This window comes from Nansenia antarctica (assembly GCF_963989245.1).
Source record: "Nansenia antarctica genome assembly, chromosome: 14".
In the NCBI taxonomy this organism is placed as follows: Eukaryota; Metazoa; Chordata; class Actinopteri; order Argentiniformes; family Microstomatidae; genus Nansenia; species Nansenia antarctica.
In genome coordinates, this window is record NC_137684.1 from 23,730,376 (window position 1) to 23,745,375 (window position 15,000).

Consider the following 15,000-nt stretch of genomic DNA (forward strand, 5'->3'; position numbering starts at 1 on the left):
ATCATCACCAGCGCCCCGTCTTCTCTACAGACTTGATGAAAGTGATGATGAAAAGGCTCGCGAGGGACTTCACCTACATGAATGGACTGAGACAATAGACAATGGTCACATCTGAGTGTTTCACATCTCTACTGTATTGTTGCGTGTACTGCATGTCAGCTCAACAGACACTGGTAGGCACTAAATCAAAATCTAAACCAAAACCTAATAACATTGACTTTGATTTACTTCAAATGGAGACCGAAAAAAAATCTCTTTGTGTAAGCTAATGATACCACCTGCGTCGGCCTGGTGATATGATAATACCACCCATGTAGGGGTTAGGCCTTTCCATGTAGGGTGGTTTTACCTTAATAGGCATGGCTATGCATGTGTGTCGAAGGCCAATAGCCCGGAGTGGAGCGGTAAAGGCACTAAAAGTGTAAACAGTCCTGTAGTTAAGCCGCCTGTCTGTCTGTGTCTGCCTGTGTGTGTTAAACACACTGGGGACTGAAGCTGGGCCATCTGTCACCAGCTGGTTGGATAGGCTCTGTACCGCTGGTAATCAACTGGATCATTAGCTGGATAATCAACGACATGCTCGCTTGAATGTGTAGCTTCAGGCCATTCGTGTCGTATGGTGCTTTAGGAATATCAGGAACGGGCCAGAAACGGTCAGTGGAATAGTAAGAGAGTCGATTGATTGTGCTGTGTGGGATACAATCGCTGCAAAGGTGGGAGGTTTAGGTACAGCGTGTGTTTGAGTCATCGTGGGGGGATGTGAAATTACAGTAGGAGGGCGTACATACGGTATGATAGTAAGGAGATCCTCTTTCGACGCTAATTACAAAGGTCAGCGTATGCAGTGACCGTTCCTCTGTGAGCAACCTGTCGTCTTCGCTCTTCCACCTACTTTCACTCTGTTCTCACTCTGCGACTCTGTGACCCTGCGAATGTTTTACAGGGTTCCCACGGGTCCTTGAAATCCTTGAAAGTTTGTGAATTTGAGAAAAAGAAATCAAGGTCTTAAAAGTTTTTGAAAATAGACATGGGTCATTGAAAGTGCTTGAATTCCCCCCTCTCTCTCTCTCTCTCTCTCTCTAAAAAAGATATATATATTCATATTATATAAATTCTCATCTAGATCTGTCTCAAACTATGCCGTGTTGGGTCCTTGAACTTGAGGGAATTGAGTTTTGAAAGTCCTTGAAAGGTGCTTGAATTTGATGTTTCAGAAGGTGTGGGAACCCTGTAATAGTCTCACCGTTCCGCTTTCTTTCACTTTTTGTTCCAGCTCTGAGCAGCAGCCCCTGTGAGCGCGGCGGAGGCCCTCCCAGCCAGAGGGCGGCTCGGGCAGGTGGGAGCAGCGAGAAAAGCAGGCGGGGCGTCAATGGAAGAGGCTCGGCCAGCAGGCCCCCACTGCAGCCCAAACCACAAGGTACGGAGCCCGGTTCAGACCCACACACACACACACACACACACACACACACACACACACACACACATCCATGACCTCTCTTACAGTACACATAGGCAAAGATCCCAAGGGTAAGGAGAGTTATGTTTTTGTCTCTCCACTTTTTTTTCTGGATTATTTTTCTTTATTTCGTTATTAAGTTGTCTTCAACTAAAAATGTAAATGTAATAATAATAGAGCTACTGTATGTATGTATGAATGTTATGGAAGTGTATTGTCTGTATTTAAGTGTTTTAAGATGAATGTTTTGAAAGTATGGTATGAGGACCCCAGGAAGAATAGCTACTGCATATTTGCTGTATCTAATGGTGGATCCAAATAAACAAACAAACAAACTAACTAACACACTCATATTATTCCCTGTGTAAGAGATTAATTTGAGTCATCTATTGTATGTAGAGCTTAGCTCATCTGCCATGACACAGGATAGCAATGTGTTGATCTCACCCTTGACTCAGAACATGGACTGTATGAGTAAGCCTGCCACACACAGAAGTGATAGAGTTACGTAACAGAATGTGACCCGGGACAGGGAACCTTGACTGCAGAACTGCTACATTCCTTTTTTTATTTACACAGTCACATACACAGTTAATCATTCCCCAGAGACAAACAGGGAGATCTCAACCAATCCACAAACCATCCATTGATAAAGAACATGACTACTAAGTAGTGTACCCTTCATACTGCGAGTCCACATAAACTGCTGTATTTCAATATTATACTGTAGGCCTTCACCTTACTGTAGCAAGTAACATACATAATACACACGGTCATCGACACTCAGCTGAGTACAAGCTATGCCCGAAGAAACCTGTGCTGCCCTCTTGTGTTCATATGTGTACACTACAACAAAAAAACACTTCCTCAGTCTATTAGTGCTGACAGAGGGAGTGAGTTTGGCTCCTGTCAGTGCAGTTACAATGACACTCCTACAGGGGCCATGGTCTCTAGCCCTTAAAGCTGACCTTTGACCTGTCCCGTCCTGTCTCTATAGAGACCTGATGGTTTCTAGCCCTGACATTTGACCTTTGGCCCCTCCCCTACCCCCCCCAGTGCCTCCAAAGCCAGCCCATCTCCAAAGCCCGGTGACGGAGGCCGGCAGTCCGCTGGGGCGCACCCAGAGAGCACCCGCCAGCGCCAGGATGGAGGAGGGACGAGGAGGAGGAGGAGGAGGAGGAGGAGGAGGGGCGGTGACGGGGAGGAGCCGGGACAAGCCCTCCAAAGTCTTAGACCTCATCAGCCGGTTTGAGGAGAACAGGTAGAAACACAGGGCAGGGAACGGATGTAAAACACAGAGGCCGCGGGGAGGGGTTGAAGCCGAAGGGCTTCCTTGCAGACAGGACAAGGCGGTCGCTTAGTTTGAGAAATTAGAATCTGTGGCGGTTCGGTGAGGGGGAAAAAGTCTGGATTTATCTGAGACACAGTGCTTAGTCAAGTCTGTCGGTTTTTCTCTGTGTGTCTGTCTTGTGTGTGAGCGAGAGTGTATGACAGGCGAGAGCGCTGTCGTTCGATATGCGCGTCACTCGCCTTATGTAATAGAGGACACGAGTGTGATCGTCAATAGTGAGTCATGATTGACGTCTAAAACGTGCACGACCGAAAAGCTTGTCTTTCGTAATCGGTCCGACAACTACAGTATAGGATGAACAAAACAAAAAAAAACAGAAGTTCCTTTTAATTGTCCTCCCACACCCAAGCGGGGCTAGCTCATTGATATTTTGGGGCAAAGCTGTAGACAGAGCAGTGGAGATTAGCTTATGTTTCACAAGCCAAGCTTTGGGGATGAAAGGAGATCTGTACACAGCACCAGTTCAGTGCACTGCTGCTCCGGTGTGGGAGAGAGCTCACTGCATTGAGATGAAGCCCAGGAGAATGAGGTAGGATTGGCATTTCGACAAACAACTCGATTATGATTTCGCTTTCTGTCTTCATTGATGTTATAATAGATCGATCCTCACGTTTGTCGTGTCACTTTTTCGATTGAAGAACACCGTGGGCTTATAATTGGGAGTTCTAGATCTTTCTATCCTTTTTCCAACAAGGTTTCTGAACCTACTCTTTCTGGCAACCCTTACGGTCCAGGACCAGATTGTAATGAATTGCTGCTCAATGGTTAACATGAGTTATTTATAACACTGGGTGGTGTTGGGAGTACTGTAGCCAGTGCCTAGCCCCGTCCCCTAGAATCATCTGTATGTTAGGACATGTTTTTTTCGTTGTTGTCCGCCCTGTTTGCCTGTAAGTCCTATTTGGTGGTACTGGCAGTAGGTTTTTCAGTGTGAGGGAGGCCCGGTGGAGAGAGAGAGAAAGAAACAATGGCGCCCTTGTGTGCACCAACCATACAGTAGAGTCCAAGCCAGCAGCATTCAGACAACACTAACAACTCAGTCCAGCACAAACAACTCAGAGCCGCTTTAACCCCCTCGCCAAGCCGCATTCAGACGAGACAACACAAACAACTCAGACAGACCAGCACTACCGAACTACTCACACTGACACTAACAACCTAGACGAGCGTTAAGAACCCGGTCAGCGATTCAGAGAATTACCAACTTAGCTCAGCACTACCGACTCACTCAGTCCATCACTATTCACTACCCTCCCAGGCCTCCAGGGGGCTCACCCAGGGACTCACCCTCAGAGTGGCTTCAGTTGAGCAAGGAGGAGGGCAGGGCACTGGAATTAATCTACTCATATAGTAATCTGGTTCACATGCTTTGTGTCTTAGGAGAGCCTAGACATCCGGCGTGTGCTAATGCAGCAGTCTGCACCTCAAAGGCTGTTTTAGTTTTAACACTAGTTATTAGTTTATCTGCTATTTGGTGGATTTCACTGAAATTGTGTATGTTAATAATAATAATACATTAGACTTATATAGCGCTTTTCTAGACACTCAAAGACGTTTTACAAACTGAAAAGATCGAGTAGTAATAATAAAAAGAAACAAAAAATAAATAAAATAAAGTATAGGCGTTATTAAGGTAGTGCTGGGGACACATGGGAAGGGGAGGGGGAGAGGGTTAACTGGTGAAAGCAAGCTTGAAGAGGTGGGTTTTGAGGGCCTGTTTAAATGTTGGGAGGATGTTGGCCTGTCTGATGTGGTTGGGGAGGGCGTTCCAGAGGGATGGGGCTGCGGCTGAAAAGGCCCCATCACCCAAGGTCCGGATTTTGGTCCTGGTGGTCTTGAGGGTGGTTTGGTCGTCAAACCTGAGGCAACGGGAGGGGGTGTGGAGGGGGACGAGGGTCACATGAGTGACCCAGAGACTGTGATCAGAGGAAGTTAATCAGTGTTCTTGTGTAAGGAGAAGCCCCTCCTGTCTAAGATTATTGATGATCATATGAGGAGGGGTCTCCATGAAATTGCATAAAGACTGAGGTCTGAGTCTCGAGAGTTCGAGAGTCGATCTCCAGACCAACTCGGCCTTGTCGCTTGCAATAGAGGTCTATGGGGAAACCAACAGCTCTGGCCACAGGTCTTTGTTATCTTGTTTTAAAGTAAGACTTTATTAAGTTTTACATGCCACTATTTCAGTGTCATGGAAACTGTTACAGTGTATTTAGTATAGTTCAGCTGTACACATATCCAGATATACACATCAATACAGACAGGTGTTTTTTATATATACGCAAGATGCTCTTACATGAGGAGGATATGTGAAAATAAAACCGCCCTTGCTCAAGTGTCTTGCTCAAACGCTTCCGTCGCCTGTCTCCATGTACACTACATACACTGTACATCTATCAAAGAGTCTGCTAACCAGATTAGACTGCCCCCCCCCCCCCCATCCTATGAAACAGCTCTGAGGTGACTCAACTGTAGAGTGTTTACTAGCCTCAGGGTTCCCCTATTAATACACTCTTCCTGTTTGCACAGACGGGGACATTGTCAACTTTGTACGTAAAAGGCTTCACATTAGCGGTGGTTTTGCTGTGGTAGGTAGGCTGAGACTGTCTTCATTCATACAGTGATGACTTACAGCAATGTGGTGATTTTGTTGCGTGATACTGGTTTATTTTCTTCCAAGACACCTACTGTGAACCCATCTAACTGTGGTCTGTGGTCTTACCTGTCAATGTCAATCTTGATGAAGGCACTGTCTTGGTGTCCAAATATTGCTTCATTAGATAATTGGCGCAAACAGAGTTTGTCTCTGTGATGTCTTGTTTCCCCCCCCCCCTCCATAGGAGGACCACAAGGGGCTTATTCCAAATGGGTCAGAGAGTGTTGTAAAGTAGCCTAGATCTGGAGCTGTAGTGTGGACACTGGTGCTCCCCAATGGTGGGCTGCAGAGGTGACTGTGTGTGTGTGTGTGTGTGTGTGTGTGTGTGTGTGTGTGTGTGTGTGTGTGTGTGTGTGTGTGTTAGTTAGTTAGTTTGTGTGTGTTAGTTTGTGTGTCTCTGTATCAGCATTTTCTGTATTGTGTTAAAGTATATTTTGTTGTAATTTCTATTCTCTCATTCATACTCAGGGGAAGAGAGAGAGAGAGAGAGAGAGAGAGAGAGAGAGAGAGAGAGAGAGAGAGAGAGAGAGAGAGAGAGAGAGAGAGAGAGAGAGAGAGAGAGAGAGAGAGAGAGAGAGAGAGAGAGAGAGAGAGAGAGAGAGAGAGAGAGAGAGAGAGAGAGAGAGAGAGAGAGAGAGAGAGAGAGAGAGAGAGAGAGAGAGAGAGAGAGAGAGAGAGAGAGAGAGAGAGGGAGGGAGGGAGATATGTATACTGTATATTTCGAGTGTGTCTGAGCGCATAGAAGTAGGGCAGCAGGCTATCTCCGGGGACTGGTGTTCTGTCGCTCCTCCTCCACTCCTCCTATCCTCCTCCTCCTCCTCCTCCCTGTCTTTCCCTCCACTCCACTCCTCCCTCTGCCCTACGCACTCTTCCACTTCCTCTGCACAAATCCACTGCAGCACCAAAAGACAAGAGGAAGTTTGTGCATCTCCACTGTTTTATTTTTAACCCTCACACACACACACACACACACACACACACACATACTCTGGCGCTGCCTGCCACGGCATTCTCTCGTCGCCTCTCTCACTCACAACCACAGTGCCCACAAGTGAGCCTGAACGGACTCCTCTGCTTTCTCCTCTCCTCTCCTCTCCTGTCCTCTTCGGCTGGGTTTTAACTGTTCAACCAGAGGGGGGGGGGGGTCTTCTGTCTCTCTAACCTCTTCCTGTTCTTCTTCCTCCTGTTCCTCTCAGCCACACAGAGACCAAGAGGGACCTCTCACCGCTCAAAGCGCTCAACAGCAAGTCCCCCCTGGGCAGCCCAGCACACCGGGGTTACCAGAGGCATCCGACGACAGAGCCCAAGCAGGAGAACTCCTCGGGGGATCCGGGTTCAGGAGATTCGGCCCCGGGAGACACGCCGCGGCCGGATGGTCCTCACAAGCCAGCGGCGAATGGGGTGCTAGCCCAGATGGACAGGGACGGGGACACGGTTGGGGAGAACGGGTCCACAATGAGGACAGACACAGCCCTCCTGGTGAACGGGGACGCGGGGGACGGGAGAAGCACGGAGCTGGGTAGAGACGGAGATCACTCCCCTCCTCCATCACAGGAGACAGACCTCGATAGGACTTGTACAGAGACAGAGACACACTCAGGGGACGGGGACATCCAACCTACGGAAGACCCCCAGCAGACAGAAGACCCCCAACAGGAGCAGAAGAAGGAGGAGGGGAGTATGGAGGTAAGAGGGTGTAGGTGGTTTGTGTGCGTGTGTGTGTGTGTGTGTGTGTGTGTGTGTGCGTTTGTGTGTGCATGTGCATGTGTGTGTGTGTGTGTGCATTTGCATGTGTGTGTGCGTGTGTGTCTGCGTCTGTCTGTTCATTACTACGAGGTTAAATTGAGCCACCGTGGACTTTGTGTGTGTGTGTGTGTGTGTTGGTGTTTTTGCTGGCCTCTGCCCTGCCACTACCGTGTCATGTTTATTTCTATCTTCCATGTCAGATGTCTCAGGACCCGTGGCCAGTACCACTATGTGATGTTTCATCCCCCCTGACTTCACAGCCTGACGCTATTACATTAGGACGGCTTTAGGACAGGACACACAAGACAGTCACCTCTCCTTCTGCCATGCCAGTAGCTTTTGCCTTAGCAGTGTGTGTGCTTGGGTCTGGCTCTGCTCTGCTCTTCTCTTCTCTGACTCTCTGTTCTGCTCTCTTCTCTTCTCTGCTCTTCCCTGATCTGCTCTTCTCTGCTTCGATCTACCCTAATGTGGGGTTGGGTTGGGGTCGTAGGTTATGTTCAGTGCAGACGATTTTAGTAAAAAGACAACAACACACCATTCGGTGAGCTGGTGTCCCTCTGCCATGCCTGAGTAGCCTTTGTCTCAGCCATATGTTTGTCTGGGCTCAGCTCTAGTGTGGGCTGGCTTTAGGCTGGTGGGTTATTTTCAGTGCAGACTGAACAGATGTCAAACGCCTCAGTAGCAGCTGACTCCTCGCCCCGCGGGCCCACCCCGGGGAGGCCATGTCGCAGGGCTGCTGATTACTCATATCTGCCCCGGGTCTCCTAGGTGTAGCCGCTCCCTCGGCCGTGACCCACCGACCCCCAGTGTCTCTGTACTGTAACACCCAGGGGCCTTCGCTGGGGCTGCCCTATACACAGCACTCGAGTTGAGGGGGGATGAAATAAAAACGGTCAAAATCACCCCCCTTCTAAAACTGCCGTCCCCCCTTTCCATCCCTTATGCCATTTTATCAATGAACGTGGTATTACTGCTATTTCAACATTTAGTTTCGCGCATATTGAGTAAAATACTGTGGGCGAGGGGGGGGGCACGCACACATGCAATGACATTTTTACCAAGTCACTGACACTGAAGTCACTGACGCTGTGGGGATGCAAAAATTGTCCCCATATGATAAAATCCACCATCCCCCCCGATTTTCTTTTACAACTTGAGTACTGAGTATACACATGCGTTCATGTCTCTTTTCAGTCTTGATGTATCTGGTGTTTATGTGAAAGAAAGTTTAACGTTACTGGTTTAACATACTCTTGCCGATAATAAAATAAAACGTATAATGAAAGGATGTTTACAAAAATGCGCTCGGCGGCGGGTTCAGTTTTAAACCAAGAGGGAAATACTGTAGTTAACAGATCCGAACAGTACCCCCAGGGTAAAAGGTACTAGTACTTTTATAGATTTTTATCTAGAGCCCAAGTTAATATTTGAGGACGCGTTAATGGAAAAGGAGATGATGGAAATATCTAGAAGATAAATAGCTTTGTTGGAATATTTGGGACACAAGCGGGTATGACAAAAACACACTTCAAGAGAACAGCCTTTGGGACACACAAGACACTGCTACTGCTACTTTACAGAACACCGTCGTATCAATGGCGTGGATGAGGTATTCGATCATCTAAGTCTCCCTAGCAGACTCTTTGATCTCTCACTGCTCTGTGTGTTTTCTACACTCTACTGTTAACCTACATACTAACCTATACACTGTTAACATCGGTCGTCTCACTGAGTGGAGTGTCTCACACAATAGCTTCGCCGTTGACCAGTTCTCTCTTTTGTTCCTTTGGTCTCATTTCCTCCCTTCCACCCTTTCGTTTCCTGTCCTGAGAGGCTCCTCCCCCACGCCACGTTCAGACAATCTGCCTCTTCAACACATCAGAACTGTTAACACACTGTCTGCACTGTGCTGTGCAGCGAGTCCACAGCACTCCTCCAGACTCCATCTCCATGCTAACAGCTCACTAGTCTAGCAGCGCCTTGATTGATTCAATGGAATCATACATACATTGTTAACTGTGTTGAAGCGTGGTTACAGTGATCAAAGTAACTTACAGGATCTACTGCTATGGTAAAGCCATGCTGTTGGAGATGGCTATAAAGGGAAGTGTGTGTGGGTGTGTGTGTGTGTGTGGGTGTGTGGGTGTGTGTGTGTGTGTGTGTGTGTGTGTGTGTGTGTGTGTGTGTGTGTGTGTGTGCGTCCATGCATGCGTTCATTTACCTGTATAGCCGAACAGGAACCCAGCAATAGGAAATCATGGGAATCCAGCACATGAGGACAATGTGGGAGTTTAGCGATGAATAGAACTGTGGCCTTGACCTTCAGACTAAGAGTTGAACTTCTCCTTCAGTCAAGCAGTTATTGTCTAAACATGCCCCGTCTGAACACATATCCCATAAGTAGCCAAGCTGAATAGATAAGCCAATATTTCCTCTTTGGCCTTTGACCGCCTCATTGGCAAGAGGCCCCTTTTGCCTACCTCTAGCTAGGGGAAGGTGGCCCTGTCTTTGAACGTACTGTACTCCCCAAATCACCCTAGAAAAAAGAATACTTACGATACCCTCTCTTTTTGGTGTGTTATAGGAGACGAACGAACAGAAGTTGTATAAGATTGCTAACGAGCTCCTGAAAACAGAGAGGGCCTACGTCACACGGGTCAACCTGCTGGACCAGGTCAGTGGGGATATTTTGTGTTATTTTATCGAAATCATTTATTGCAGGAACGATGCACATTTATCAACCTCAGGAAGAAATGTACCGTATGCTTTTTTGTGAGCACTGGATTTACAGCATTGATGCAGAATGGGCACATTGTATAAGTACATGGACACATTGTATAGTACATGGACACATTGTATAGTACATGTACATGGACACATTGAGATAATAGGATGCTTAATCGTTTACATTTTCCCCACTGTCCGTCGATAGAAGACACTCCTTTAATCCTTTAATGGGACTAATGTCAGATAAAGTCTGTCCACCTCAGGTTGTTCAAGTTCAAGTTTATTGTCATATTTATTAATACAACAAATAAAACAACAATACAGTACAAGGTGCTTAGTGCAGGGTGTAAAGTGCCAAGTGCAGTGCGCATGCATGGTTCAGCTGTTCAGCAACCTGACTGCCTGTGGGAAGAAACTATTTCTGAGGCGGGTGGTGTGTGAGTTGATACTTCTATAGCGTTTTCGGGATGGGAGGAGAGTGAATAGTGTGCCATTGTGTGCCTTGCCATACAGGTGTTCTGTGCCAAGCTGATGGAGGAGGCTGGTAAGGGTACGTTCCCTGTGGAGGTGGTGAAGAACATCTTCTCCAACATCTCCACAATCAACACCTTCCACAGTCAGTTCCTGCTGCCAGGTCTGGAGAAGCGCATGGGGGAATGGTGAGGCTTCACACTAACACACACACACACACACACACACACACACTCATATTTGTAGGTTTACAAAGGTCGATCTCAACGAGACTTACCTGGATAAATGAAAGTTAGATTAGAAGGTGTCCATTCAGACATACAATAGTTAATGTTTCTTTTTTTTCAATGCAGATGCAATAGGAGTTGTAGCAGATAGATGCAAGCGTAGCTGCAACAGGAACATTGTCTCAAATAGAGAAGCTGCGGCTTCCTCCTTCAATGAATTATAGGCCCGTGCAATTAAATATTAAATAATGGTCAAACGTCGAGGGTTGAGTCACCCTCTAGTCTAGTCGGTAGTCTTCCAGGGCTGTCTGGTATCTGACTGGTGCTGTGTCTCTCCCCTCCCCTCCCTTCCCTACAGGGAGTCCACCCCTCGTCTGGGGGACATCCTGCAGAAGCTCACGCCCTTCCTGAAGATGTACGCCGAGTACGTTAAGAACTTTGACAAGGCCATGGACCTGCTGAAGCAGTGGACGGAGCGCTCGCCGCAGTTCAAGGCCATCATACAGGACGTCCAGGTAGGGCGGCTAGCATGACCCATGGTGCACAGCGGTGAAATAAAAACAGTCAAAATCATCCCCCTTCTAAAACTGCCATCCCCCCCTTTCCATCCCTTATGTCATTTTATCAATGAACGTGGTATTACTGCTATTTCAACATATTTGCGTTTTGCGCATATTGAGTAAAACACTGTGGGCGAGGGGGGGGCACGCACACATGCAATGACATTTTTACCAAGTCACTGACGCTGTGGGGATGCTAAAATTGTCCCCATATGATAAAAATCCACCATCCCCCCTGATTTTCTTTTACAACTTCAGTACTGATTATAAGGTGAATCTCTCCCTGCGGTGTCTCAGAGCCAGGAGGTGTGTGGCAGTCTGACGCTGCAGCACCACATGTTGGAGCCAGTACAGAGAGTCCCCCGCTACGAGATGCTGCTGAAGGACTACCTGAAGAAGCTGTCTCCGGACCACCCCGACCGCAGGGACGCAGAGAGTGAGTACAGCAACACGTGAGCTTAGAATTATAAGGTTCTTCTATCTCCGTTTAAGGTAGTTCAGAGATATTGAGCGTCAAAGTTTTTACATTCCATTATGTTTTGTGAGATGGAACCTTTGTATTTTATTAATTACTAACTAAAAAAATGTCAACATTTTAAAAAGAACACCACACAGGCATTAATAAACACCTAATGGATCAGATTATGTAAAAAACTCAATTTTGACAAAAATGATAGAACCTTATAATTATAACGTCACGAACAGACGCCGCCGTTTGACGTACTGCAAGAGGGAAGTACACGGCAGGGGACACACAGGTCATAACTGACACCTAATACAGGGTTACGTTAAACTGTAACAACCGTGTACTTGTGATGGAATGCGTTATTTCATTATTTCACATGAAATATTCAAGACAGCTCGTGGAAACCTTTCCTCAGCATTGAGATTGTACAACTGACACAGTTGTACAGTCGTGGCTAACATCTATACGAGATGTTACAGTTTTTTATTCTCATCACAAAGGTCAGAATTCATCACGCTCTTTTTTTCTTTCGGTCCCTCAGGGTCGTTGGACATCATCGCCATGGCAGCCACTCATTCCAACAGCGCCATTCGCAAATCTGTGAGTACACTCGCAACAATGGGGACGCAACTCCTATCGTTTCAGTTAACTTGTGCTTCAAAATACCCCCCCCCCCCCTCCTCCCCATGTCATTTAAATCTGACTAAACACTATGTCTCTCTCAGGAAAATCTGAAGAAACTGCTGGAGATCTACGAGATGCTGGGAGACGAGGAGGACATTGTCAACGCCTCTAACGAGTTCATCAAGGAGGGCCACATCTTGAAGCTGGCTGCCAGGAACACCTCGGCCATGGAGAGATACCTCTTCCTGGTGAGACAACACACAACGCCCTAGCCCCTACTCCTTAGATACTGGGCCACTGAGAGATTCCTCTTCCTCTAAGCCTAACCCTGGTGAGACACTGGGAGGCACAGGGACACCTCAGCCCCACACTCTGAAGCGAGGCTTTAGAAATCGATAATGAGCAAAGAAAAAAGTGTCAAGAAAAAAAGTGTCAAGAAAAAAAAACAATGTTTCTGCGTTTGGCCATTCCCTTCCAGTTCAACAACATGCTGTTATACTGCGTGCCCAAGTTCAGCCTGGGAGGCACCAAGTACACGGTGCGGACACGTATCGGCATCGAGGGCATGAAGGTGCTGGAGACCACCAACGAGGACTACCCTCACACCTTCCAGGTGTCTGGCAAGGAGAGGACTCTGGAGCTGCAGGCCAGGTATGCTCTCACACCGTCCTACAGCCACACACACACACACACACACACACACACACACACAAACTTTAATTTTGTCATTTAGCTTTTCATCCAAAGCGATTTACAATTACGAAATTACAGGGACATTCCCCCTGGAGTAACTGAGGGCTAAGTGCCTTACTCAAGGGCACACTAGGAGTGGTGTGGTTTCAGGCGGGATTTGAACTCACAACCTTCCGATCACAAGTCCAACTCACTATCCACTAGACCACCACTACTTTACTCCCTCAATACTTAAAATAACTCTTGCTAACCCTATACAAAGCTTAACTGCCACAATCCTCAAAATAATTCTACCACGCCCCGCAGTTGACCATGTTTGGGTCACTGTACTACTAGTTCTATACATTGCTACACCTACAGAAATAAGAGCACCCTATACTATAGAACACTAAACACAGCATAGCACAGAGCCCAACGTAATTATGCTACCACCACCCACAGCTCAGTGAATGGCATCTACTGTACACCACAGAACCACAACGGATAGAAATGGCACAAGCCGTTCTGGTTCAGTATCAAAATTGTCTTTTTCATTTGTATTTTTCAGCTCAGATCAAGACAAGATGGGCTGGATAAAGGTACTTGCACTTTTACACTGTTATTTTTTCACTGTGACTTTTTTTAAAGGTTATTTTTTTGGAGTGAGGTAGTCCCACTTTCGGATTGTTTACGTTTTTATTGGACAGAGACAGGAAGTAAGGAGGAGAGGGCATGGGCCAGATTTTAACGCATGCCGACATGGGTATAGAGTATATGTGCACTGTATGTGCACTCTAGACCACTGGGCTGCCACATGCCACTACCATGACTCTCTCATAGTAATAGTACTAGCTGTGTGTTCAGTAGGGGTTAGTCGGTTACTGTATCTTCTGCTGTGTGTGTGTCCTGCAGGCTTTCCAGGAGACCATCGACATCTTCCACCAGAAAAACGAGACATTCAAGTCAGCGTCTAAAGACGTGGAGGAAGTCTCGGTGAGTGTCGCCACAAAACATTTGAGGTTTTTGCTAGCGCCAAGCTGATGAGACCAGGCTAAATTCTGTGGGTACTTTCCTGTTGCCCCTGTAACTGTCTTAAATGTGTTTTGTCGTGTGTTTTGTTGTGTGTTTCTATAGACTGCAGAGCTGGGTAAACGTGCCCCGCGCTGGATTCGAGACAACGAGGTGACCATGTGTATGAAGTGCAGAGAGCCCTTCAATGCCCTGACGCGCCGACGGCACCACTGTCGAGCCTGTGGATACGTAAGTAGGACTCCACACCCTCTTATCTCTCGGCTCCCTTTTTGACATATCGTGGCGTTAGAATTATAAGGTTCTATCTCCATTTTTGTCAAAAATGAGTTTTTTACATAATCTGATCCATTAGGTGTTTATTAATAGGCATTAATAAACACCTAACTAACTAAAAAATGTTGAAATGTTTTAGTTAGTAATTAATAAAATACAAAGGTTCCATCTCACAGAACATAATGGAATGTAAAAACTTTGACGCTCAATATCTCTGAAATACCCTAAACGGAGATAGAACCTTCTAATTCTAAGCTCACGATATGGTATATACCAGTCATTCGGTATTAAATGTGACACGGTCTGGTGAAAAAGTCCTCAAATCGTGCAAATTACTTTTTTTTTTAATGTTTTGAAGAGCCCACTCAATAACAAATAAGTTTTAGGATCACTAAATACTTACAGTTTGTGAATTGGATTCACTGTATCGCATCCCGTCCTGCTTAAGGCTACTGGGTTACTAATACATGGCTTGTAAACAAACTTACATTTTCGGACGTGTTCAAAAGCGTGTGTGTGTGTAATCAAATTATGTGTAGTTAATTATGTGTAGTTATATCGTTTTTGCATGTTGATGTTCTATCAGCATCAGTGGAGGCTCCTCCATAGAGGTGGAGGAGGCCTGGCCTCCCCAATAATTTGAGAGAAGAGAGAGAGATTTAAAAAAGCAATAATTATATTTATTTTATTTATTTATTTATTAGGTATTTGGTTTGAAGTGTACCAACATTCAAATAAGCAT

General features: G+C 46.5%; 2 protein-coding genes across 3 annotated transcripts in view; both read left to right on the top strand.

Annotated features, from left to right (window-relative positions):
* LOC308169999 (uncharacterized protein) overlaps window positions 1-2,721 on the top strand; it is a gene marked incomplete at both ends in the record, with an annotated part of 42,016 nt that extends 39,295 nt beyond the window's left edge. The window contains 2 exons of the mRNA XM_080544730.1: window positions 1,274-1,417; window positions 2,513-2,721. Coding sequence (XP_080400856.1) covers window positions 1,274-1,417; window positions 2,513-2,721 — 353 coding nt within the window. The remainder of the gene's footprint in view (window positions 1-1,273; window positions 1,418-2,512) is intronic.
* A 4,015-nt stretch (window positions 2,722-6,736) lies between these two features.
* LOC308170502 (FYVE, RhoGEF and PH domain-containing protein 4-like) overlaps window positions 6,737-15,000 on the top strand; it is a 13,253-nt gene continuing 4,989 nt past the window's right edge. The window contains exons 1-11 of one of the 2 annotated variants that reach the window (XM_080545293.1): window positions 6,737-7,167; window positions 9,794-9,880; window positions 10,447-10,592; window positions 10,990-11,146; window positions 11,489-11,627; window positions 12,199-12,257; window positions 12,383-12,529; window positions 12,760-12,932; window positions 13,522-13,552; window positions 13,866-13,946; window positions 14,088-14,213. In XM_080545293.1, coding sequence (XP_080401419.1) covers window positions 6,874-7,167; window positions 9,794-9,880; window positions 10,447-10,592; window positions 10,990-11,146; window positions 11,489-11,627; window positions 12,199-12,257; window positions 12,383-12,529; window positions 12,760-12,932; window positions 13,522-13,552; window positions 13,866-13,946; window positions 14,088-14,213 — 1,440 coding nt within the window. In that variant the 5' untranslated portion in view covers window positions 6,737-6,873. Of the gene's footprint in view, window positions 7,168-9,790; window positions 9,881-10,446; window positions 10,593-10,989; window positions 11,147-11,488; window positions 11,628-12,198; window positions 12,258-12,382; window positions 12,530-12,759; window positions 12,933-13,521; window positions 13,553-13,865; window positions 13,947-14,087; window positions 14,214-15,000 lie in introns of both variants that reach the window. The other variant, XM_080545294.1, reaches the window with a different exon arrangement.